The sequence below is a fragment of the Aedes aegypti genome, chromosome 3, assembly GCF_002204515.2.
Source record: "Aedes aegypti strain LVP_AGWG chromosome 3, AaegL5.0 Primary Assembly, whole genome shotgun sequence".
NCBI classification, from domain to species: domain Eukaryota; kingdom Metazoa; phylum Arthropoda; class Insecta; order Diptera; family Culicidae; genus Aedes; species Aedes aegypti.
The window spans coordinates 265,576,997-265,600,497 of NC_035109.1; the positions used below are offsets into that span (position 1 = coordinate 265,576,997).

Genomic DNA, 23,501 nt, shown 5'->3' on the forward strand with positions numbered 1-23,501 from the left:
TTATTCAATTAGGCAACATTAACTAATTACTATTAAGAATGTAGAATTTCATGAGGAAATTGCCTACTTTTAGGCGTATTCCGCGGTTCAAGGTGTTTTTAATTTTGAAATAACTCAAAAAGTAAATGACTTGTAAGAGTTTGGTCTTCATATTCGGCTTCAGGGGCCCTGATTTTAGTAAGTAACGACATTTCCAATATTAGCGAACGTTGTTTACTTGGGTGATCAATGTTACCCCATATCAGCTGAATCAAAAAATCATTTAAACCATTTATTTAAACATGTTTAAATCTTTCGAAAAACAAAATAAAGTACATAGTTAGGAGCGGTGGGTGCCAGTACTTGTTTTAAAAATATGAAACTTGTGACATTTGTATTGTAAAATGAAAAATTTAGGAAAAACTAAAAAAAAATGATCAATGTTACCCCGGATTACGGTATTTGAATGGTCCAAGAGGGCCGTCATTCTAGCAGCAACATGATTTCAACTATTCACCACGCGCGCTTATCATAGATATATCGAGCATCCGATGAACTCTGATGAACTGTTTGTCGTAGGACAAAGGGTTTGTCGGATTTTGTAACATGTTGCGATTAATGCGAATCAATTTAAAATTCATGGATAAATTTTCTCACATACCATGCACGATTGACTTTCAGATTAAAAACGACAAGTTAAGAGACAAATCGTAGAGTGCAATCAGAAAAATCCTTCAAAATTATGACTTTGATTCTCGAACAATTGATCGTCAGCTCACAGGCCGAGCGATTCATTTTTCGCGGAGCGATGTTTGTTGTGATGGCTTGACGACTAAGAGTTTATCGTTGTTTCTATGATCGCATGATAAAGAACAACCACGATGCATTTGTTTTATCATGATCACTAGATTTCCATTTTTGTGCAATATGTTCGATATAGTTTACCTGCAATTCTCCAACGTTTCAATTTAGAAATGTCCTAGATACTCCCCAAGTAACCATAAGCACTAATAATAAGCCCTTAATCAGCATTATAGATGCGTACATGCATTATAATAGCACCACAAATGTTTACACACCTTATAACAGCACTTCCGCTGCATAGAAACCTGTGAGGTGTATACTAGGCTTATTCTTCCAGTCTCCAATGCCGCCCGCGAATGAAAGGTCTTTGACAGTTCAATTGTTGGCGCGATGATCGTGTCAGTCGTCGACATTGATGCAGAGCCCGAGTGCGACTGTTTTCCGCCAAATTCAGTAAACATTGAAGCCTCAAGCAAGCAAGACGCTGAGTGAGCTTGTGTGTTCCAATGTCGAGTGATTTCTCCGACATTATTAGCAAATGGATTTCCCGTCCATTATAAGACATTTACAAAACCCTATTACAGCATCGTTAATGCTTCTAAGCCTGATGCATACAGGCTTTAAATAAGCACTATATTGGCTTTATATTCGAATACAGAGCATGTTTAAATGCCATCCAGAGTTTTGACAGATATACCACGTGCTTTGTGTTTGCATATAGTGGTAAGAGGGAGTCAAACATAAATCTTCTCACTAATACAATTGCAGGTTTTATGACGGGGAAAAGTGATGGTTTAAATTGGTCACTTTTCTTTCCAATACTATTCATCTTATGTGGCCGTAGGAGCAAAGGAGCAGGACAACAACTCAACAATACGGGTGTCGCAGGTTCGAGACGCAAAATGAGGTATTTCATCATCATAAAACGAGGATAAAAATGTGGCAATTGCAAGTCCTCAAAAATATGAAAACTACCAAAACGAATATGTCTGATACGGAGAAGTACTATCTGTATCATTTTATTACATTTTTTGCATACTATTAGAGGTTTCCGTTTTCATTCATTCATTTATTTACCTCGTGTACCAGTTGCTTGGCCGCACACGCGAAAGCTCTCTGGATGCGTACGCGAAAGCACAAAATATTCGCCCTAAAAACCTGGCGAAAACAACTGACGTTTCTCACGTGGTCTTATATCAGCATTAGTGGTGCAGAGAAGCACGGTTATATCTTGGCACTATAATGGCACACTATTTCGCCTTTTCTGGCATTATAATAGCATTATATGCGTATATAAAACTGACATGCATCAAATGATTACCCTATATGCGCATATAATGCTGTTACCGTGCCGCATTATCGTGCTTACTGGTTACTTGGGTGGTTACTTGGGTGGCTAAGTTACAGAATTTCGAAACTTCGATGTCGGCACCCAGTACTGTATAGGTTAAAGATTCTAATACGCAAGGTCAAAATATATTCATGTACGATTTATAAAATTACCTGTTGTTGGAGACGTCGTGGAGCACCGAACCAAGCGACCAAAGAAAAGAGGGCTTTCGGGTATGTTTCCGAATGTGCAAAACGAGCCATGGCATGCGACGACGACGACACGACGGACGGTAAGTAACGAGCAATGCTAAAAAATGGTTCGGAATCACATTTCGGAAAGAGTGTGTTCGTCCCCGGCGCGCGCGGTCGTCTGTCGCGTAACAGAAGCAGTGAAAACTGAAGGCAACGCATGCAAAGCTCCAATCCATGGCCGATCGCAATTGCACATGGCAAAGTGCGTTTCGCTAATTACAATTACATACAATGAAGCACTTCTTCCGTCTACTTTTTCTTAGCATAGTTTTTTATTTTACTAACCTAATTCCACTCCTTGCCTAAAACAACTTACTTATATCTTCGTACTGCACATTGTTCACTATTCGGCCTTTCAGTGGTCCGGATGCTATTTCGATCGTTACGCAGTAGTTGTCGGTGTCGATTTCCTTGAGGGTGGCGGTATTTCCTCGATAGCCCCCATTCAGCACCAGGACTTGCTTGCCGATCGCCGGGATTACGGTTTCCAAGTGTGCCTGTAGGGATGATCACAAAGTAATAAGTTATATTGAGACGTTTTGTACGCATCTGATGAGTATCTGAGAATCGCGATGAAAGTTTTCTGATTTTGGCCAATGGACGTTGCTGCATGCAAATAATATTCATTCGAAAATGGTCATTTTTCGATTCTACTAAATTATTTAGTGGAATAGAAAAAAAAAACCGTTTTCGAATGAATTTATGAATGAGTCTTCAACTTTTTATCTATAAAGCATTACATTTCTTTAAGTTATTAAGTAGGCAGATTTCATGTTTTTTTGCCAGAAATGCATAAAACAAAGCTCGAGATAAGTATAATTATGTTTTCTTAGGTTTTTCTATAGAACCATATCTAAAATGGACAACAAACGCAATATAAAAGCTAAAGTCAAACCTATCCCCATTAATTCATGTTTATGAACTTCATTGTATGATATAAAACCTCCGCAAACTCACCTGATCAACCTTCAACTTGTCCCCGGTTTCCAGCAGTTTAATCTTGGCTCGGTACTTATCAATCACTTCCACCACAACGCCCTTTTCTTTGTAGTACTTTTCTCCGAGGGATTTGGACACCAACTTCACGACGATACCTTCCGCCAGCCAGTAGTCCTTGCGGTTGCTTTTCTCCTTCTTAATTTCCTCCTCCCGAATCAGCTCATCCAAGGCGGATGGCTTTTTGAACCCACTCGAGGAACTAGCTCCGGGTTTGAATTTCTTTTCCTTCTTGAACTCATCGGCAACCTCTAGAGGTCGTTTTTCTAGCTTTAAAGGCTTGCTTTCCATCTTAATGTTGGTACCAAGCTTCAGATCAAGTTTTATCGTTTCCTCCTCATTGTCCCGCTTCAGTTCCGTATAGGATGAGGTGCTGGGTTCCTCCTCCTTGTTCCCCCGACGAACCTGTTCCTCGATGAACTCTGCCAGCCGTTCTTCGTCATCCTTGTCCATCTTCTGTTTCTTGGCCATTTTCTCCTGCATCGCTAGAGTTTCTGGATCCCGATCGATGTATGTAATGTACCATCCTTTCTCCGTTTCATCCGCCACACAGTGACCATTCCTTCCGAGATACTTCACGAACTCCGACAGCGAGTGCCACTTGGTGGAGTTCATATGCAGATGGTGCCGATCGGAAATGTACTCCTGGTAGACCTTATTGGCCGCAACACGCTTAGTTCCGAACTGCCTCCGAAGAATTTGCAAATACCCAGTCATGAACTCCGACGAGAAGCTGTCGATAAATCGGCCCGCATTGTCGGCAAACAGCAAAATCTGCCTCTGATGGGATTCGCTCATCGTGTGGCACTTGAATCCGTTCTCGTCGCGACACTGCTTCTCGCACATTTGGCAGTACCAGCGCAGCTTCTGCAAGCCCTTGGCCTTCATCTTGTTGGCCAGGTACTTGGGCGTTCCGACTTCTGCTTTCCCCTTGCCCATTTTGGGTTGCTTTCAGTGGTGGTGGTTTAGCAGCACGAACTCCAAGAAATATCACTCGTTTTACACTTCAAGTTATCGCAAATTATACGCAAAATTGTAATTTTATTACAAATTAATGCAATAATAACTTTTAGAGAGAAACTGCTGACGATTAGCAACTTCTGAATGAAAATCCAAACAATAACAAACATGAACGATGACAGTTCGATTTCGTTGTTTGAGCCCACAAAGCATCTTGTGCCCATTTATTTACATAAATATGTGCACATGCATTTAGATCACATTCAGGATAAACTGGTCACAGTGGAAGTCTTTAAGAATTATAGTTGACCAAAATAGGAAAGTGGAAAATACTGAGATATGGCAATGAGCCATTTTACGAGACGTTTCGGAACAGCTGATCGCCGCAACGGCGTCAATTGACAGGAGACCTGGGATTAAATCCAGCCTGATTTTCAATAACGCCTCATCTTATGTCGAATTCGTTTTTGAACCTAGGTTGGAACTGGCGCAACCCGTTCTGAATCACAGTTCCAACCCCAACCCGATTCAGGTTCGACCGAACTACAATTTATTTGACATTCACGGAGAAAACGAATTACTCAAAAATAAGTTTTTTTAAACTCAAAATTAAGTAAAGGCAGTCGAACTGAGGAAATGGGTGATTTTCATTCTGTCAAATACGTATATTCAACCCAACTTTTGGGTTGTTCAATGAAAACCCAAATTTGAGTAAAAGAAAACTTGTTCAACTTTTAGCGCTCTTTGCCACAAAGTTTTAAGATTTGAACTTACGTACTTTCTGAGACGAAACTAGTTGATGAATCTAAGATAATTCCATTCAAACATATTACTGCTGGTGTTCATTGTAAACAACATTGGTCACTAAACGTGTTTAAAAAGCCTAAACTTTGCATTCTAACCGATTAATCATACAAGTTGTTATGTAAATATTTCATCGAACCGCCGAACACCTAAAAAACACACGGTTGAGTAAAAATAACTCAACGTGCGGCATTCAGAGTGCATACTGCACGTTGAGTAGTTTTAACTTAATTTTGGATGAAAAAATGCGGCATCCATTTTGAAATGTCAACGCTGTTCATTACAGACCAGTCATCAGCGGTGTAAGGCGTAAGCGTCATGCTCTGCTTTCTTTATTCAAAGTTGGACGAAAAATCCATAAGTTAGTGAAATTTTGTTTAGTAAACTATGATTAGTACGTTAATACTGTTCCTGACGTCGGTTTATACAAAACTCCTAGCAGCAGTGAATTTTCCGGATTTTGTGAAGGTAAATGTCCTCAACTTACTTCTACCGAAAAGTTCGGTGTACAGAAAAGTATTAAGTTAAGCGGTCTTTTTCATTTTACAGGAATTCAGTTATTAATAGATTGTTGTTGATGCACGATTTTTGGAATCAAGGATAGTCTGTTCCCGATAAATTTACTAAACTGCAGATAGCTGTCGAGTTTCTTTTCGCCGTTCCTGCCACCCACCGTACACGATTTTCGGCACCAGGAGCGGGTTGTATGTTGTAATGTATCCTTACAATATAGCACTGATACCGTGTTTAATTAAAATAAAAGGTTTTATCTGCTTTATCGTTCAAATTGAGTTTTATTTATTTTCATTTATCGCAAAAACATGACATCATTGGATTTTTAAACTATTGTTTCGTTTACATTTCACATCGATAAAAAATACCTATTTTTGAGTATTTTCACTCAAGGCAGCATTAGGTAAAAATTACCTACTGGTAGAATTCGGTGCGGTAACCCAAATTTGAGTACTAGGCTATTTACTCAAATTTGGGGTAACGCACAAAGGTGCCGAGTTGGGTAGGAAGAACTCAAATTTGAGTACTTCGTTCTCTCCGTGTTGGTTTGTTTATGTGTTGATCACCGACCCAGTTCCTAAAAACGAAAACGACATTACCAAACGAGGACATGGAGAAAATGACAAAAATGAGATCCAAAAATGTTCGTTACTGCATCATTACACCTAGCTATTGTATCAGCTACCTCTTTGTTACCCATATTGCACATAAAAAAGCACTTTTGTGATCAGAAATATTTCAATAATTTTTCTCCATTTAAGTTTTCGCCTGGACGAAAAGCTACGCTAGAAATGCGCACAGTCATCAACCATCATCATCGCAAAACCTGACGCCGATGATTGAAAAATCCCAGGTCTCTTGTCATTTGACCAGGCTTCGTAAAATGGCTCATAGAGATAGAAAACTATAGAGGACGAATGTCGCTGCTGTTCCCTTTGTTCTCGCTCAGAATCATGTCGGGTACATAAGTGTCAAACTGCATACTTTTTCGCGTTGACTTTTATAGCCCCGCCTATCTCCGCCAGCAAAAGATGTTCCTGCAGCGACGCCAGCGACATTCTTCTTCTATGGTTTATTACTTCTATTGATATGGCAGATTCCATTATCCCAGTGAAAAATAGGAAAAATAACAAGAAGCTTTTGCAGGATTTTCTAGAAGGAATTTCTGGTGTAATCAGTAAAAAAAAGGTATATTTTTGGTAGAAATAATAAAAATATATAAAGTAGAACAGGCAGAAATATATTGAATGTACGTGTATATCCCTTGATCCAAAGCGGGACAAAATTATACATGTTAAAAAATAGAGATCCCCAATTGAGTTGTTAAGTGATGAAAACTTCACAGTTTTTTTGTAGCTTGATCGAAAGAGCACATTTTTCTAAGTGTAACACGATTTTATTGCGCTTTAATATCTTAATTTTGATATAGTAAATGCACAGACAAACAGACGTCACACTCTTATAATTGTCCATCGACCACCTTTTTAACGGTCATTTCAAAAATGTGGTAGGTGGCCAATCAACCTTTTACACACTACCGCCATTTGTTGGCCTGTCGGCCAAACACACCAATTTTAGCATTGGGCGTACATGTGCTCGTGACTATGATTTCGATTGATATTTGTCCTAAGTGTTACGTCTGTTTGTCTGTGGTAAATGATTAAAACAGATTTCATTCCGTTGACTGAATGACATTCATTTTACACAATAGGCCTTTTCATGTGACAGGTCCGTCTATGCATTTGTTTACATCGGTGGAGGACCGGTGCACACGGACCTGTCATTTTCATAGAAGAACTGTCAAAGAGCTTCCGGATCAGCTGATTTGAAACGTCATGTGAAAAGGCCTATGACAGCTCGTCCCGAAGTAAATTTTGCCGAGGGGTGATTCAAACTCGATTTCCATACTAAATTCAAACGTGTTTTAAAAATAGTTCCAGGGCACTAAAAATTATGAAACTTTGGATTCTGGCTCAGTTTATAACGTAGAATCAGAATATGTTAAAAACAGGATACCTCTAAACAAGCCAATTATGTATGTACAGTTGCTCTCAGAACAATAGTAGTGAAACCCGATTTTTATACAAAATAGTCAATGATAAAACATTGTGCGTGTTGTCGATTGTGCTTGTTGTTTTTTGGCTCCGATAATCTGATAATCGTTTTGCGTGTTTTCGATCCTAATACCTGCACTTCCGTATAAATAGTGGTAGCCGATGTTCACCGCTGCCGTTGCCAATAGTATTAGCAGACGTTAATTAAGTTAAACTATCGAAACCGAATCGATAAGCAAACCCGTTTTTGGTGAATTCGTGTGGAGTCTACATCAAAACAAAGGATTGTTGTGTGTCTGCCGAATATTCTTCCATCTTGAACGGCCTCAGATTATTGCTGTTGCTTCTATTCGCTGCTTGTGCCATCTACCTTTGAGAAGTGGAAACTGGTTGAAAAATAGGGTGGAGCAAACATTCAGCACATGCAAAAAGGACCGCTGTACCGGTGAAACAACAGTAGTATGTGAAGGTTTCTGCGCAGGAATCCGACGATTTCATGCGAATTGCGTTGGACTTACCGATGAAGAAGCCGATGTTTGTCTTTATAGGAATATCATGTGGATGTGCGACGACTGTCGCACCTTGATGGAAGATTTACGTTTTCGTTCTACAGTTAATACAGCAAAATCGTTGGGAAGCCCCGTCACAGCAGGAGTTGAGTGCATCAGAAGTGAAATTGCAAAGATCAGTACAATGATAAATGAGATGAATGAAACGATCGGTTCAATAATCATCAATCCGCACACTGTGTCGCCCAATGCATTATCGTCGCCACCAGATGAAATGCCACCGCTATCGTCGACAAAAAATTTTCCGAATGCGTCATCTGCCACGTGTGTCGAGAACCTTAATGGAACAAACGAGACATTCAAGCTCTACTTATCCAATATAGCGAACGACGTTACTGAAGAGGAAGTTAAACGTTTCTACGATGAACTTCATTTCTTTCAAAGTGGAAATTGACGGTAGGCATCGAACTACAGCACTGAAATCATCAATCTGGCCTAAGGGGATACGCTACCGTGAATTCAATGAACACATCGCAACAACGTGGAGACCCAATCGCCGATGATGGACTATTATGCTAAAATGATTTTGATTAGTGTTTGGTAATTATGTTTGATTGCTATAATGTTTGTAGAGTCTATAAGCCTGATCTTTCATTTCATGTTGATGTGTTAACTGTTTTAGTTGGTGTATATTTTGTATTAGAATTTAAGATTCAGTCTGTGCAGTTTAATTACTGAAGATGGTGAAAATAAATAAATAAATAAATATTTCGACGGAGAACTTCAAATATGTTTAATTAATGAGAACAAGCAATTTATTTCTTTATGAGTCGTAGGAGAAAATGCTGAATGAGTGATTAGTTTCTCCATAACAAAATAGCCCGTGTCGCTTATTCACTTAAACCTAGTAAAAAGGCATAAAGTGATAAGGTTTAACTGATCATCAACTCCTATCCCGGTTAGAAACGGTAACTCAAAAAAATGATAAGGATTTAAAATTCCACCATATCGCCCCATGATAAAGGCGCTAGAAAATTCTGGTGTTGCCATAACGGGGGACTTCGTGAAAACCAAACTTCTATACAAGAGTGATCGTTTCCGGGACGGATGTGGGGATTGCAGTCAGCACCATTACCAAAAAAAGGACAAGTAGTGCATCCAAACCCGAAGATCGACAAAGTTGAGACTAATTGGACATTAATGATATTAATTTTCTGAATTTACTTAGGTTGTATTGGAGTAGGCAGTAAAACGAACTACTCTAGGCAGTGGTAGAAATAGAAGAGAACAATTTTGTTCAAATTTAAATCTAGGCTACTTCGATTGACGTTCAGTCTGAACGTCTACTATGTGTTAATTTATCTTTCAACACTCTTCCTAGAGCAGATCCGGACGGATTCCCACAGCTACTCGTAATCTCTCCAGACGAACCCGTTGGAGTGGTTTCGTCATCAAGTCGGCCAGCATTGATTCCGTCGGACAGTACTGCAATCTAATCTTTCCTTTCTCTGGCAGATCTCGAACAAAGAAGAACTTGGTATCGATGTGTTTGCTGCGCCGCGCCCATTCACCAGTAGGCGGATATTCATGGTGAAGTGGTCCGATGCGCCAGAATCGAACACCCAATCGTCGTTGCTATGGCAACTATTTGCTGTTAGCACCGTGCTAAATGCTGACCCCTTCCTCACCTCGTTTTTCACCTGGCATTCCCTAGCAATGTGCCCGTACCTATGGCAACGCTTGCACCTCGGACCTTTGGGCTGCGCAGCTGACCGGTTTTCGGGTACGCTTTGCTTCGTTTTCGGAGGATACGATTTTCTTCCAACGAACGCCATTTTGTCCGATGGGATTTGCACTTCCTGGAGCAGCTTCGTCTTGATGCTGTCGCCGGTTATGGGGATGCCAGAATTTCCCAGCGCCATGATCATTGGCTTGTACTCCTCCGGAAGACCAGCAAGCAAAAGTGATCCGATCCACTCTTCGGAAATTTCGAACCCCACACCGCAGAGGTGGTGAGCTGTAGAAATGATTTGAACGCTTTTTATTTGCGTTTTGTACCCGCTCAATCCGATTATATAGCCATACTTTTACCTTTTACGCTAGACTATTATATCAGTGGGTTAACTTAAATACACAACGTCACTTAATTTGTGCATTCAATTTTACCATGGTATCATATCGACAGTAAAAAATACTATATAATGGTTAAAAACTTGCATCATGCCAGAATCGAACCGAGGATTGCGATCCTGGTCCAAAGCTGGTATTTAAGAAGCGCTTTGTCGTTAGTTATACAGCGAGCATACAGCAGTATGCTGTCAAACAACAACTTGTGGCGCCTTTACTCAGCTTGTTGGATGTAAACATTGCGTTTGACGTTTCGCACCTTTTTACAGCCTGATGAAGTGGTGTGAGCGCGGCTATGGCATCTTTTACGATCATTATAAAATATTGTGTGAACCGTTTTCGATGTAGAACAAAACGGTGTGTTTTTTTGCCTTTCGATATAGACTATGGTGGCAACAAGGACAGCGTCGAGACTTGTGGATGCAGAGATCGTGAGTTCGATTCCATGCGGTGGCTGGTAACGTTAGGAACATTAAATTCAGATACTGATGATATGAATTCCGGAAGCTGTGAAACAGCTTGAAAATAATATTTAATCGATAATACAGCGAAGCTGTATAATAATTATTCAACAGTGGCGAAATGGTTGAGAAAGCGCCTTCCGAAGATGTTACACAGCTACTTGTCGTATAACTGTCGAGATAGAGCAATGATCGGTATGAATAAGAGCTGCCAACACAGCTTAAAAGTAGCTGAGTAGATTCGCCAGATTTGTTGGTAAAAGGATCGCATAGAAGCTTTCTTTCGTATGTACAGCGCCTTTACTCAGCATAAAGCCGTATAAAGAGGGCTTAGAGAATGTTTACATTTGCACTAAATGTTAGTTGGGAATTCATCTCACGATTTCGAATGAAAGAAAATCAGTTGGTTTTGCACTGACACAGCTGAAAAAGTATCAGCATACTTTATGCATGTTAGCGCGTACAGTGATACTTTTTCAAGTCAATATAAACTATTGAGACTGAGTTTTATCACTTTGAAATGCAAGCTGAAAAGTCATCATTGTTGCCAAAACGAATGACGGGCTACTTAGCCTTAATTCTGGGCTTTACAACCCTTTCGAAGAAAAACGTCGCTGTAAATTTAAAGTGATGAGTGAGTTTCTCGGGGTGCGATTTGTATAGGTAGAACAACTGTGTGCGAAGCAGACTACACGAATAAAAAATCGAAAAGGGATTTCTCTGAGAATAAAGGACACGAGACACCTTTGATTTGAGAAATCATTCAATCCACGTGTTAACTTTACAGAGTACTGATTTATAATGAAAACGGAAGTATATCGCGCTACTTCAGTGCGCTTTCTTTTCGTTTCTGTACCGCCAACTTCGAAAAGTATGATTGGTCGTTCAGCAGTAAGGTAGTTAGATGGAAAAGGTAGACGTGTTCCAAACTTACACAATTCGATCCTAGATCCCCAGCTGGGAATTATTAGAAAATTATAATTCCCCATTCATTCATGGAGGTTTCTACGATGTTATTGTATTGCCTGCGTTTGTTTGCTGATTAACACAAACATCTTCCAGCACTCTGCATTAGTTTGAATGCGACATATCTTCATCGAAGCTAGAAGGAGGCTTCCGTTTTCTGCCCTGTCTTTCTCTGTCCGGATCGTGTGTTTTTTTGTGCGTATGCATATGGGTAATTGTAGAAAATTTCTTGTGGCATATATCGCACTCGTATGGCCGTTCTCCTGTATGTGTCCTGTGATGTTTTACCAATAACCATCTGAAAAGATATTAAGCTTGAGAAAAATCTGTTCAATTTTGCTAGCTATCGAACTTACTTGTACAAAAATGATTTGGAGCAGAATTCACAATCGAACTGTTTCTCCTGGGTATGCAATTTTTTATGGACCGTCAACGTTCCCTGCAAAGCGAATGTTTTTCCACAACCCTTAAAATCGCATACAAACTTTCGTTCGCCGCCATGGGTTACCATATGGTTGCGTAAGTTTCCGGCATCTAAGAACTTTTTATCGCAAATCTCACATTCATACTTCCGAACCTTTAGGTGAACTCCGTTCACGTGGATGTTAAGCTTTGTGCTCGTGCGAAATGTTTTATCGCAAATCTTGCATGCGAATGGACGTTCACCGGTGTGACACATCATGTGATACTTCAAGCAGGTGGAACTTTTACCACATATTTGACAAACTTGGCCCTTGGCGTGCTTCGAAGAATCCGATTGCGACAGTTCCATTTCTTGCACTGAATGCGATTCGTTCTCGGTCTCAGTGTCTTCTGCGTCCTGATGAATCTCGTTGACATGCTGAACCGACGAGGATTCTTCTTGAGAATCTTCAATGCACAGTTCCTCTTCTTCTATGTGCATTGTGTCATCCGTTACAACTTCTTCCTCGATGGCTTCAGTTTCGGGCTCCAAGTATTCGTAATACTCTTCGGTATAGTTTTCTGAATCTGCCAGACATTCGAGAGATGTCTGCGAATTGGACACTTCAAGCTTAACATCTGGATTCCCTGGTTGGCCACTGCTGCTTGAATCTGCTTCCGTATTAGATACTGGTACTGATTGCATAACTATCGATGAAGGTTCCTTTTCGGTTGATTCGGCTTCAGATGTTGACGGCACCGGTTGTGGTTGATGAACATATTCTTGTTTAAGGAGGTCAGCAGCAGGAATTATTAAGATTTGGGGTTTCGGTGATGGAGATTTTGCACGAGTTTCTTGGTGATCATCGTCAATTTCCTTAGGGTGAAATGGTGATTGAGGTAAAGATGCTATTGGAGGCATATGTGGTGTAGGCGTATGCTGAACCGCAGAGGATAATGCTTCAGCAAGCAAGTCACTTGCTTCCTGGCATTGGTTTTTGAATTTGTACAACTGTCGAAGGAAGTCTTTGCAAGGTATGCAAATTTTCTTGGGAAGGCCATCGTCAGGTTCAACCTTTGGAATTAAATAAAACAAATATAAGGCAGTTGAAACAAAAAGATTTTAAAATTTTTTTCAGGAATTTCCTTAGAAGCTAATTCAGGTGTTTACACTCCTGAAATAAGTTCAATATACCTTCAAGAATTTAACCTAGATCTCAATAAATTACTTCAGAAACTCTATCGTGAATTTCTTCAACAATTATTCCAAATATTCTCACATTTTTTAAGGAAATCCTAGATGAACCAGTGATTTTTTCAATCGATTCCGCAAGACGCATTTTATACTTGAACTAGATGAAATAAAAAAACAAAATGCTTGAATACATAAGTAGATTAGGTAGTTATTGCTATCCCTTTTCTATTTTTCATCACGACATGACAGGTACACTACAACTGTTGAAACTTTCCTATGTAGATTAATTTAATATGTACTTATGTGGTGTTAGTATTCACGGTAGGGAGATGCGACGATTTCTTTAGTGGATACAAGTAACTGACACTGAAGAAGGCTACAAGTTGTCGGAGTTAAGTCAGAGTTGACCATGTCACATTTTTCATATTTTGAGAAAAATGGGCTTTGTCTTTGTTGTTAATTATCCATACCTTCGATCCTGAAATTAGTGGCATTTCGATAGCTTGAAAATTAAAGTCTTACAGGGTCAGGGCGTTGAAGACCAGAAGTATTCAAATATGCGTTGTCAGAATGGACCAAGTGAAAATTTTGAATACCGGCCAAAATATACTGGTCCAATAAGCGAGTAGGTTTAGGGAAAAAATGTCGAAAGACGAAACGTCGAAAGGGATAAAACGTCGATGAAACAAAACGTCAAAACCAGTTATTTTTCTAGCGAAGGTTTGTGGATAAATAATGATGCTAACGAAAAAATGGTTGCGATGCGAACGGCGTTGGAAACAGCAAAATTTGCAATTTGGCAATTGTGATGAAAATAGCATAGAATAAATTTCCAAAAAAATGTCTCTCTTACATCAATTTCTGGCGAAAAAAAAGCACCTAATGAAGTTAATTGAAGCCTTAGACATGCAGAACTGATCAAACCAACCAACCTTGATGTTGGGGAACATAGGTTCGTGGCTTATACCTAATAATAACGATAACGTTCACAAGTCACATCCAATTAAACTACATTATTTTAGTGAAACAACGCGCGCGATTCTTGCCTTCTTTATTGCATGCCTATCGATTGATCACTGAATAATCTATTGGTGTTGTGATATTATTCACTAATTTATAAAGTTGTACATTTAAATGAAAAACTATCTTAGGGTTTAATGATATTTAGTTTGCAAAGTAACATCGACTGATAACGTGTGTTCACTAAAAGATCTCAGTTTTCAAACTGACGGTCTGAACGTCGGGCCTACCATGTTTCTTCAGATTCACCACATCTCCCTTTCTTCCAGATCAAAGTTGATTGACAAAGTAATCTCGCTGCCAGGATGGTCGACACATTATACGAGGAGGGCGACTTGGTGGTGCTTGATCTTGATTGTACATCGGATTGTCGTTAGTGTCATCAACGGTGGATGATGGTGGTGGATCCTGATCGTTCATCGGGTTGTTGATTGTATCGCCCATTACGGATGTTGATGTTTCTTCATTCGATACTGATTGTGGATTGTATATCTTCTTGAGAGGGGCCCAGATAGCCGTAGCGGTAAACGCGCAGCTATTCAGCATGACCAAGCTGAGGGTCGTGGGTTCGAATCCCACCGGTCGAGGATCTTTTCGGGTTGGAAATTTTCTCGACTTCCCAGGGCATAGAGTATCTTCGTACCTGCCACACGATATACACATGCAAAAATGGTCATTGGCATAGTAAGCTCTCAGTTAATAACTGTGGAAGTGCTCATAAGAACACTAAGCTGAGAAGCAGGCTCTGTCCCAGTGGGGACGTAACGCCAGAAAGAAGAAAGAAGAAGAAGATATCTTCTTGAGATGGGCGATATTCCTTTCCAGGACGCTCCCTGAAACAGGATCAAGAATTTTAACGCGGTTTCTTTTTCTTTCCATGACTTCGTATTGGGTCTTGCCGAACGTTGTAGTAAGCTTTCCGGTTGATATAAGGTTTTGTAACAAAACGCGATCGCCTTTTTGAATATCTGAGGGTTTTGCATGGCGCCTTACATCTTCTCTTTCTTTGCCTCTATGTTTCAGAATTCTATCCCTATCGTGAACTTCAGAGTTAACAGGAGGCGCCGTCTCGATATCGCTTATTGATGGTATTTTGGAACGGATTAGACGATTATCATGAGGTACTCAAGCAAATCATTTTTCCAATCGCGATTCGTTGAATGACTTATTTTTAGCCGCTTCAAAAGAGAACTGTTCTGCCTCTCAGCTTCACCGTTCGCCTGCGGCCAGTATGGCGCTGTGTGATTCAGAGTTATATTTCTTGAAAAACAGTATTCTTCGAACTCAGTACTTATAAACTGACGACCATTATCCAGAGTAATTGTTCTTGGATAACCTAAACGGACGAAGATGGGCTCAATTCTCTTAATAGTTTCCTCTGACGTAATCTTCTTCATGGTGCACACTTCCTTGTATCTACTATAGTAGTCCACAATCACTAGAAGGTATTCGCTCGATGGTAGAGGCCCCAGAAAATCCATGGCAACGTCTACCCAGGGTTCTTTTGGCATTTCGCGGCGGCGCATTGGTTCAGGTGCTGATGGTCTGCTAACCAATCGACAACCTTCGCAGTTTCTGACCGTTTTCCTTGCATCTTCATCCATACCCGGCCACCAAACCCTGTCACGAAGTCGTGATATCATTAATGTCTCACCAGGATGACCTTCGTGAGCAAGTTGCAGCATTCTTGCGCGTAGACTTTGAGGAATGACGATTCTGCACCCGCGAATTACGAAACCATCGAGGAGGGCAAGATCGTTCTGAAAAGGTATGTATTTCTTAGCACCATCCCTAATCGCACCATTAGTCCAATCTGAAGTCAACAGAGCATCCTTAACTAGAAGTAGTTCTGGATCAGTAATGATTGCATTCTTAATTTCCGAAACGTCTACAGCCACTGAATCTGTAATGGCGCTAATGTAGAGTTGATCAGGGGGAAACCCACGGGCTGGGACCGTTAACTCTTTCAATAATACCCATTCTTAGAAGTCGGTTGATTTGATCTTCAACTTGTCGACGGAGAGCAATGGGTACACGACGGACATGCTGAGCAACGGGCGTCACGGTTTCATCGATATCGATTCGAATTTTAACACCTGGGCACAGGAATGATTAGGATATTATCTTTATTGATGACATATTAATAGCTACCTTTAATTACAGGAAATTTATCAACGGTATTCTCAGAAACATGTTGGATGAGCTCCGAGTTGTTGACACTAGGCAAACCAATCAGCAGCACTCCCAATCGTTTTGCAGTGTCTCTACCAAGCAAATTCTGCTTACCATCTTTTATTACGTAGAAGGCGGCAGCAAAATTCAGATCATTGCCCTCCACAATCGCTATGTTTGCATCGAACGTGCAAATGATGTCCAATGAATCCTTCTGTGCATATGCTGATAGACGTTTTCACATTGTCGACTGCAGCATTCCTGCTTTGCAAGTAGACCCATGTCTGTTGATCAATGATGTTGTATTTGCTGCCCGAGTCAATCATCATTTCAACGAGTATATTGCCCACCTTGCACCAAACCATTTCATCGTGGTTATCGCTGATTGCGTATATGAAGGAGTCCTGCACTTGAGCTTCCGGCTTCATATCACGTGTTGTAGAGGTTTCATCATTGTTAATAGCATTAACTTTTTGTGTTTTGTGACCGCGAGGGTTTGGATTTTCAGCAGATGGTTTGCGTTTCCAAGTACCTTTGTTGGAACCAAAATAACACTTCTTGGCAAAATGTCCAACCCGGTTGCAGTGGTGGCATTGAACGTCTTTGGCTGGACACTTTTCTCCTGGCTTGTGCAGCCTCAATCCACACCGACTGCAATCAGCTGTAGGATGACTTTTCGCCCAACGTGATCTGTTCTCACTCTCAGTGGTAATTTTGTTGACAAACGTGTTACCACGACTTGCTTCCAACAGATTTCCAGCACCGGAGGTACGCTGGCCAAGCTCGCGAACCTGATGCTGAACGGATAGATGGGTATTGACGAGGGTAGTTAGGTCATCCAAGTTGATATTGGGCTTTTCTAAAATTTTCCGTCGGAGTTCGGGAGGCGCAAGCATGACGATCTTGTCTATAACTGCTGCATCTCTGCTCTCTTTTTCCGATGATCCAAATCGACATTTGTTGGCCAGGACTTTGGCCCGTAACAAGAACTTGTCCAATGTTTCTCCGGCATCTGGTTTTTGAGTCCAAAATGAATATCTCTCGAATGTGTCATGCTGCTTGGGAGCAAAGTAATGGTCGAGTCGACGAATCACACTATCAAATTCGTCCTCTTCATCCTCGCACTCTTAGTTTACCTCAGGCAAGCTTTCGTAAACCCGTTGGAGTTGACGACCAGAAACAGCAAGGAAAATGCTCTTCAATTTTCTCTTCTTTTTCTTGCTCATGACGGCCGCGATATACTCGAACTGCTTTTTATAGTCAAACCATTTTTGCCTGAGTTCCGTTATTGGAACGCTATCGCATTCAAAAGGCGGTAGTTTGAACAGTTGTTCTTCCATGTCTGAGAAATGATTGAAATTAATTTCAATAGTACCATGTGCATGGTGTAAGTACAAATATTGGAGAATTGTTTTGAATATTTTAGTCTAGTTAACACGGGGTTGCCATTAGCAACCTATTGCCGACCGCCTGACACAACGGACCAATCCGTTGTATTGGCAGTTTTTTTTTTTTTTTTTTTTGTAATGAACTAGCCATTTTTCCGCCTGACTCAACGGATCAAAACCGCTTCTGAGGCAGTTCACTTTTAAGGTGAACTTGTTTTTTTTCCGCCTAACACTGAGGCAGTTCGCTGTTAAAACGAACTTGTTTTTTTTTTTCGCCTGACTCAACGGATCAAAACCGCTCCTGAGGCAGTTCCCTTCTTAGGTGAACTTGGTCTTTCTTTCGCCTGACACTGAGGCAGTTCGCTGATAAAACGAACTTGATTTTTTTTTCCGCCTGACACTGAGGCAGTTCACTGTTGAAGCAAACTTGATTTTTTTCATTCCGCCTAACTCAACGGATGAAATCCGTTCCTGAGGCAGTTCCCATGTAGAGGGAACTTGTTTTTTCTTTTACCCGCGTATCGCAATCTGTCGCTGGGCAACCGCTTGTTTAGCTTGACTTTTCTTTCTGGAACAATCTCCCAACATTTGTAAAAAAACTGATTTGGTTTACCTTCTGATTTTGTTTGCTTGAATCACCGCAGGTTCTACTCGTCGCCAATATGTGATATTATTCACTAATTTATAAAGTTGTACATTTAAATGAAAAACTATCTTAGGGTTTAATGATATTTAGTTTGCAAAGTAACATCGACTGATAACGTGTGTTCACTAAAAGATCTCAGTTTTCAAACTGACGGTCTGAACGTCGGGCCTACTATGTTTCTTCAGATTCACCACAGGTGTTGTAAAAACTGATCGGTTTCATCTTTCTCCGTGTTCCGAGAATGTGGTATTATACGATTGTCACAACAGTGTTTGTAGTTTATATTATTTAGCTTAACAAACACTAACAGCTTGTATAGGGTGGCATGATATTTCTGAACTTGATAATTTCAATTACTTAATTTAGTTTGCATGTTTAACTCATTTAATGTGATGCGAACTAATTACTGACAACTAAGACATGATTTCTTACTTCGTATGTATTTTCCCAAAAACATTTTTTTTTATTTTGTATACTAAATATTAACTTAAAGTTGTGACATTTTTCAAAAAACAAGCTGAAAAAACATTTGTAATTTCCTCAGCATTAGATCGACTAAAATTTAAAACAATGTGTCATTAGAATCGTATTCTTATATTCTTTGAAGAGCACTCACGATTTTTTTTGCGGAAAAATCTGAAAACTATTCAAAATCATTGAAACAGTCATTCAAGTCATCGTGCAAAAGTTTGGGTTCACTCTTCAATATGATACAAATCGTGCAAAAGTTTGGGTTCACTTGAACCGCACGCAAATCATTTTTGTCAACATCTTAGCCATTTTTCAACCGATTTTAATAATTCATAGCTTTTTCAAACGCAAATAATGGCGCGTACATGATTGGTTTGATTCTGCGGTTTGATATTTCACAGATTTTTCGTGTTTTAAGTAAGTTCAGGTGTACCCAAACTTTTGCACGATACACCATACAAACTCTAGTGGAATTTCTAGCAGAGCTTGAATAAAATAGGTGCTTCTGATTCGAAGGTTGGAAGACTAATGAATATTTATTTCAAATAACAAGCTTAGGTTTCTAAGGTTAATGGGGTAGCTAAGGATCTGATTGCGTAGCTAACATAAGTCGCGGGTTACTACACATCACTCCTCCCTAATCTGCGACGCTCACAAAATGGCAAAACTTATGCTGGTTTGGTGTAGCCAGTGATTTGGTGAATCCATCTGCCGGTTGGCTCGAAGTGAGCGTGTAGCCAAGTTTGACCACGCCGTTCTCCAAACTCTCGTGCACGAAATGATAGCGGATGCTAACATGCTTCGTCCTGGGATGATAGGATCCGTTGCCTGCGATGCTGATTGCTGACTGGTTGTCGCAGAACATCGGAACCGGTCCAACGTTGGTGAATTCCGACTGAAGATTACTCCACCACATGGCTTCTTGAATGCTCCGGGAGAGCGCCATATACTCCGCTTCGCATGACGAAAGTGCTACAGTCGGCTATTTCTTCACATTCCAGGCTATGACAGCACCCTGCATCGTAAAGACGTAGCCGGTTGTCGATCTGCGGCTATATGGATCTCCTCCCCAATGGACATCCGACCAGTTGTCCATTCTCGTCCCTCTTGTACTGTAATTTCTTCGTAGCAGTGCCCTTCAGGTATCGAATGATACGCTTAACAGCTTCCCAATGCTGCCTGCCAGGGTTCGATGAAAATTGGCTTACCGCATTCACAGCAAACGCAATGTCGGGTCGAGTTGTCTGGGCCACGAACGACAAACATCCTACTGCTTCCTTTGTACGGCACATCTCTCATCTCCATTTTCTCTCTTTCAGTCTCCGGGGCCATCGACTTTTCCAGTCTACCGCTCGGATCCGCCGGAGCTGCTACCGGATTCGCATTCGTCATTCCAAAACGGCAAACGATCTCCTCAATATACGCCTGTTGGTGCAACGAAAGCTTGCCTTCACGTTGATCCCGCTGGATCCGAATGCCAAGGCAGTGTGTGGTCTCATCCAGGTCCTTCATTTTAAATCGCTGCATCAAAAAATCCTTTAGCCTCTTCTTCAATCGTCGGTCGTTTGTGAATATCAACAGGTCGTCTACGTATATCGTCACGAAAAGCATTTTCTCTCTATCCAGCATCCAGTACAGGCAGGTGTCTACCCGCGATCTTTGCAGGCCGAATTCTCGCAGCACCTCGTCCAGCTTCGCATTCCATACTCGGCTCGATTGCTTCAGACCGTATAAAGCCTTGTTCAGCTTCAGACCTTGCCATTTGGAACCACGAATCCTTCGGGCTGGACCATGAAAATCTGCTCGTCACCCAGCTCGCCTTGCAAGAATGCGGTAACCACGTCCATCTGGTCCACATCCAAGTCGAACTTCGTTGCCACCGCCATCAGGTACAGAAAGGTCGAATAGCGTACTACGGGGGCGTAGACTTCCTCGTAGTCCACTCCAGGCTTCTGGGAACACCCCTTCACGACAAGCCGCGCTTTATATCGCTCCAGGCTTCCATCAGGTCCTCGCTTGATAGCAAAAACCCACTTGTTTCGAATGGCTTTGCGTCCCTCTGGCAGATTCGATAACGTCCAGGTCTGGTTTTCGCTCAATGACTGCGCTGCGCCTCAACCCTTGTTGACTTTCTTCAACTGGTCTTAATTGTTGCGGTGAGAGCGCGTGGTCGCTGCAGGCGTCTTCAAAATCATCGCCAGACGTCTCCAGCGTGTTGTTGATTGCTGCACTTTCCTCCTCATCATTGGAATTGTTAGCGTTTACATCTGGACATTTAACGGGCACAATGGTCTCTTCAGTTAACAGCTCCATGAATTGCACCGGTCGAACCTCTTGAGGACTCTCGGTTCGGGGAACCTGTCCGTCCTCGTTAACCGCTTCCACGTCACGACTGATCCCGAACTTGTGGCTCCAATATATTGAATGGTACTGTTACAATACGCTATATTGTTTTTACTACTGAGAATGTAGTAAACTAAACTTTTCCACATTTTATTCATACCGCTCAACAATACCGAGATATATCGAAGACTAGACGCGCTATATTTTTGAAAACGGAAATAGATTCAGCGATCCTCAATTAAGCAAAAGCGGTGTTTTGGTGCTGCAAAAAAAAAAGTGTCCCGCAGTGTATTTTTCGAGTTTGCATGATTTAGTGGAAACATTTCAACGGATAGCAATAGTCAAGATCATGCAACTGGAATTCTGGTAGTTTTGTAGGGAATTTATTAATCGTATTCAATTATTACTGTAGATTATAATTATATAAATCTTTTTATTTTAAAGCGCGAAATGCAAGCTACTTTTGGCTGGGGTGGAGAAAAGGAATCCTTGTTACTTAAGATGACTCTTTCAGTGTTGTGAAAAACTCAATTTCTCACAACTCATGCTTGAGATTTTTCATGCGTGAGTTGTCAATCACGCAACTCAGCAGTCAAAAAATCACGGATGAGTTGGCTCACCTTTTTGACTCATTGTCTCGTATTTCCACAGTTTACTCACACACGGCAATAATTTCTTGTTAGTCTGGTAAAATTATAGTAATCCTTTCTAACGTAAACAACAATATTCGGGTTTCACGAGTTTTGGCCGGGTTTTGCGACTGAATCATTTTTTACGGTTTGAGTTGATTGAGTTGATTTTGCATCAAAATCTCAAGCGTGAGATTTGCGAAGCAGATCTCTAATGAGTTTGCTCTCTCGGGAGAGCGTATTGATTGACATTTGAGTGCGAGTCTATCAACACTGGACTCTTTGTATGGCTCACGCTAATATTCATAACACATTCAACTGATTACGTAAAATTAATTTTGCAGGACACCATAGAAGACATGGTCTTTCTATGCAATTTGAGCCACACATGCAAACAGAACAGCAGTTGTATGAGCATCCCACAGAACTCAGCCCCACCCCTGATTCAATTCAAGTCAAAAGCTTAACAGCAATGATGTGCCCCACCAGTGCAGAATATGAGGTACAGGATTTGGTTTATATGAGCCAATATTTATAAAATTATATAGAGAATTAGTAAAATAAAACATTTAAGACAATGCAAATCCTAAGCAATATTAGAAGTTGAATTTTAAATTTTATGAACAAACCAAACTTATGTACCATCAGTGTACCAGTATCCGCTCATGTTCCAGTAGCCCGCTCACACTGAAAAAAGAAAAGTTTACACAAAGTAAATTTGAAAACTATTGCCGCTATACGGTTCAAATCGACGAATTGAATTATACTGTGGACATTTTTTTGTTTATTCACTCATATTACCTTACTTTTTAAACTCGTGAGCGGGCTACCGGAACATGAGCGGGTACTGGTACGTTGACGGTATAATAAATATTACGTATACGTTTCATTTACGACGGTAACATATGTACTATATAGAACAAACTTATTTATTGGAGAATAAATAACATTTATATCTCTTCCGCACATAACTTGTATTGGTGCCGGGTAATAGCTAAAAGTTTCACACATAGCGGATATACGGAAAATCGATTCAGTGTAAGGCGTTGTCCAGCGGCATATTTGAAGAAATTGTTTTCAGAATCAAATTCTGTCCAAAATTCCAAGCAATATCCCGCTGTGCAAAAAATCAAAATTTCTAATCGGGTACTCACCGCCAATCCGAGCATCTCAACCGTCTCCCGAACCAGCAAACTGGCCGACTCTTTCTGCGTTTTCGGATGCCGCTCGAAGATGTTGACCAAATCGGAACCCTCCAAGCACAAGCGGCATATTTGATCGAACTGAGCCCGGCTGGGACGCCTCATGCCAGAAATGTTGTGAATTTAACAGATTTTTTGTGATTTGAAATAAGGACTGCTTCTCGCGCACTGATCGAACAACAAAACAAACCGACTGCGAACAATTTTGGAAATGTCAAATTTTAGATTACATTCGCGGAGGCGGAGGTAAACTTTTGTTGAAGCACTCTCTGTAGA

General features: G+C 40.7%; 2 protein-coding genes and 1 long non-coding RNA gene across 3 annotated transcripts; 1 reads left to right on the top strand and 2 right to left on the bottom strand.

The window, feature by feature from the left end:
• Window positions 1-2,617: 2,617 nt before the first annotated feature.
• On the bottom strand, window positions 2,618-4,509 carry LOC5573742 (DNA/RNA-binding protein KIN17). Its single transcript, XM_001654720.2, has 2 exons — window positions 3,325-4,509; window positions 2,618-2,864 (listed from the first exon to the last, which is right to left on the bottom strand). Exons 1-2 carry the CDS (start codon window positions 4,300-4,302, stop codon window positions 2,670-2,672), a joined length of 1,173 nt encoding a protein of 390 aa, XP_001654770.1. The 5' UTR covers window positions 4,303-4,509; the 3' UTR covers window positions 2,618-2,669.
• Window positions 4,510-5,365: 856 nt separating this feature from the next.
• Window positions 5,366-6,182, top strand: LOC110678421. The gene is made up of 2 exons (XR_002501592.1): window positions 5,366-5,595; window positions 5,677-6,182. It is a non-coding gene; the product is annotated as an uncharacterized LOC110678421 (long non-coding RNA).
• Window positions 6,183-11,536: 5,354 nt separating this feature from the next.
• LOC5573741 (zinc finger protein 490) lies at window positions 11,537-23,444 on the bottom strand. The gene is made up of 3 exons (XM_001654719.2): window positions 23,178-23,444; window positions 12,114-13,234; window positions 11,537-12,055 (listed from the first exon to the last, which is right to left on the bottom strand). Exons 1-3 carry the CDS (start codon window positions 23,328-23,330, stop codon window positions 11,863-11,865), a joined length of 1,467 nt encoding a protein of 488 aa, XP_001654769.2. The 5' UTR covers window positions 23,331-23,444; the 3' UTR covers window positions 11,537-11,862.
• Between the last annotated feature and the right edge of the window lie 57 nt (window positions 23,445-23,501).

Excerpts from the sequence above, each read along its gene's own strand:
- LOC5573742 (XM_001654720.2), bottom strand. The coding sequence starts at position 4,302 with ATGGGCAAGGGGAAAGCAGAAGTCGGAACGCCCAAGTACCTGGCCAAC. Across the intron at positions 2,865-3,324 it reads ACAAGTTGAAGGTTGATCAG|GCACACTTGGAAACCGTAAT; the intron begins GTGAGTTTGCGG and ends TCATCCCTACAG.
- LOC5573741 (XM_001654719.2), bottom strand. The coding sequence starts at position 23,330 with ATGAGGCGTCCCAGCCGGGCTCAGTTCGATCAAATATGCCGCTTGTGC. Across the intron at positions 13,235-23,177 it reads TTGAGATGCTCGGATTGGCG|GTTGAACCTGACGATGGCCT; the intron begins GTGAGTACCCGA and ends TTAATTCCAAAG. Across the intron at positions 12,056-12,113 it reads TCCAAATCATTTTTGTACAA|ATGGTTATTGGTAAAACATC; the intron begins GTAAGTTCGATA and ends ATATCTTTTCAG.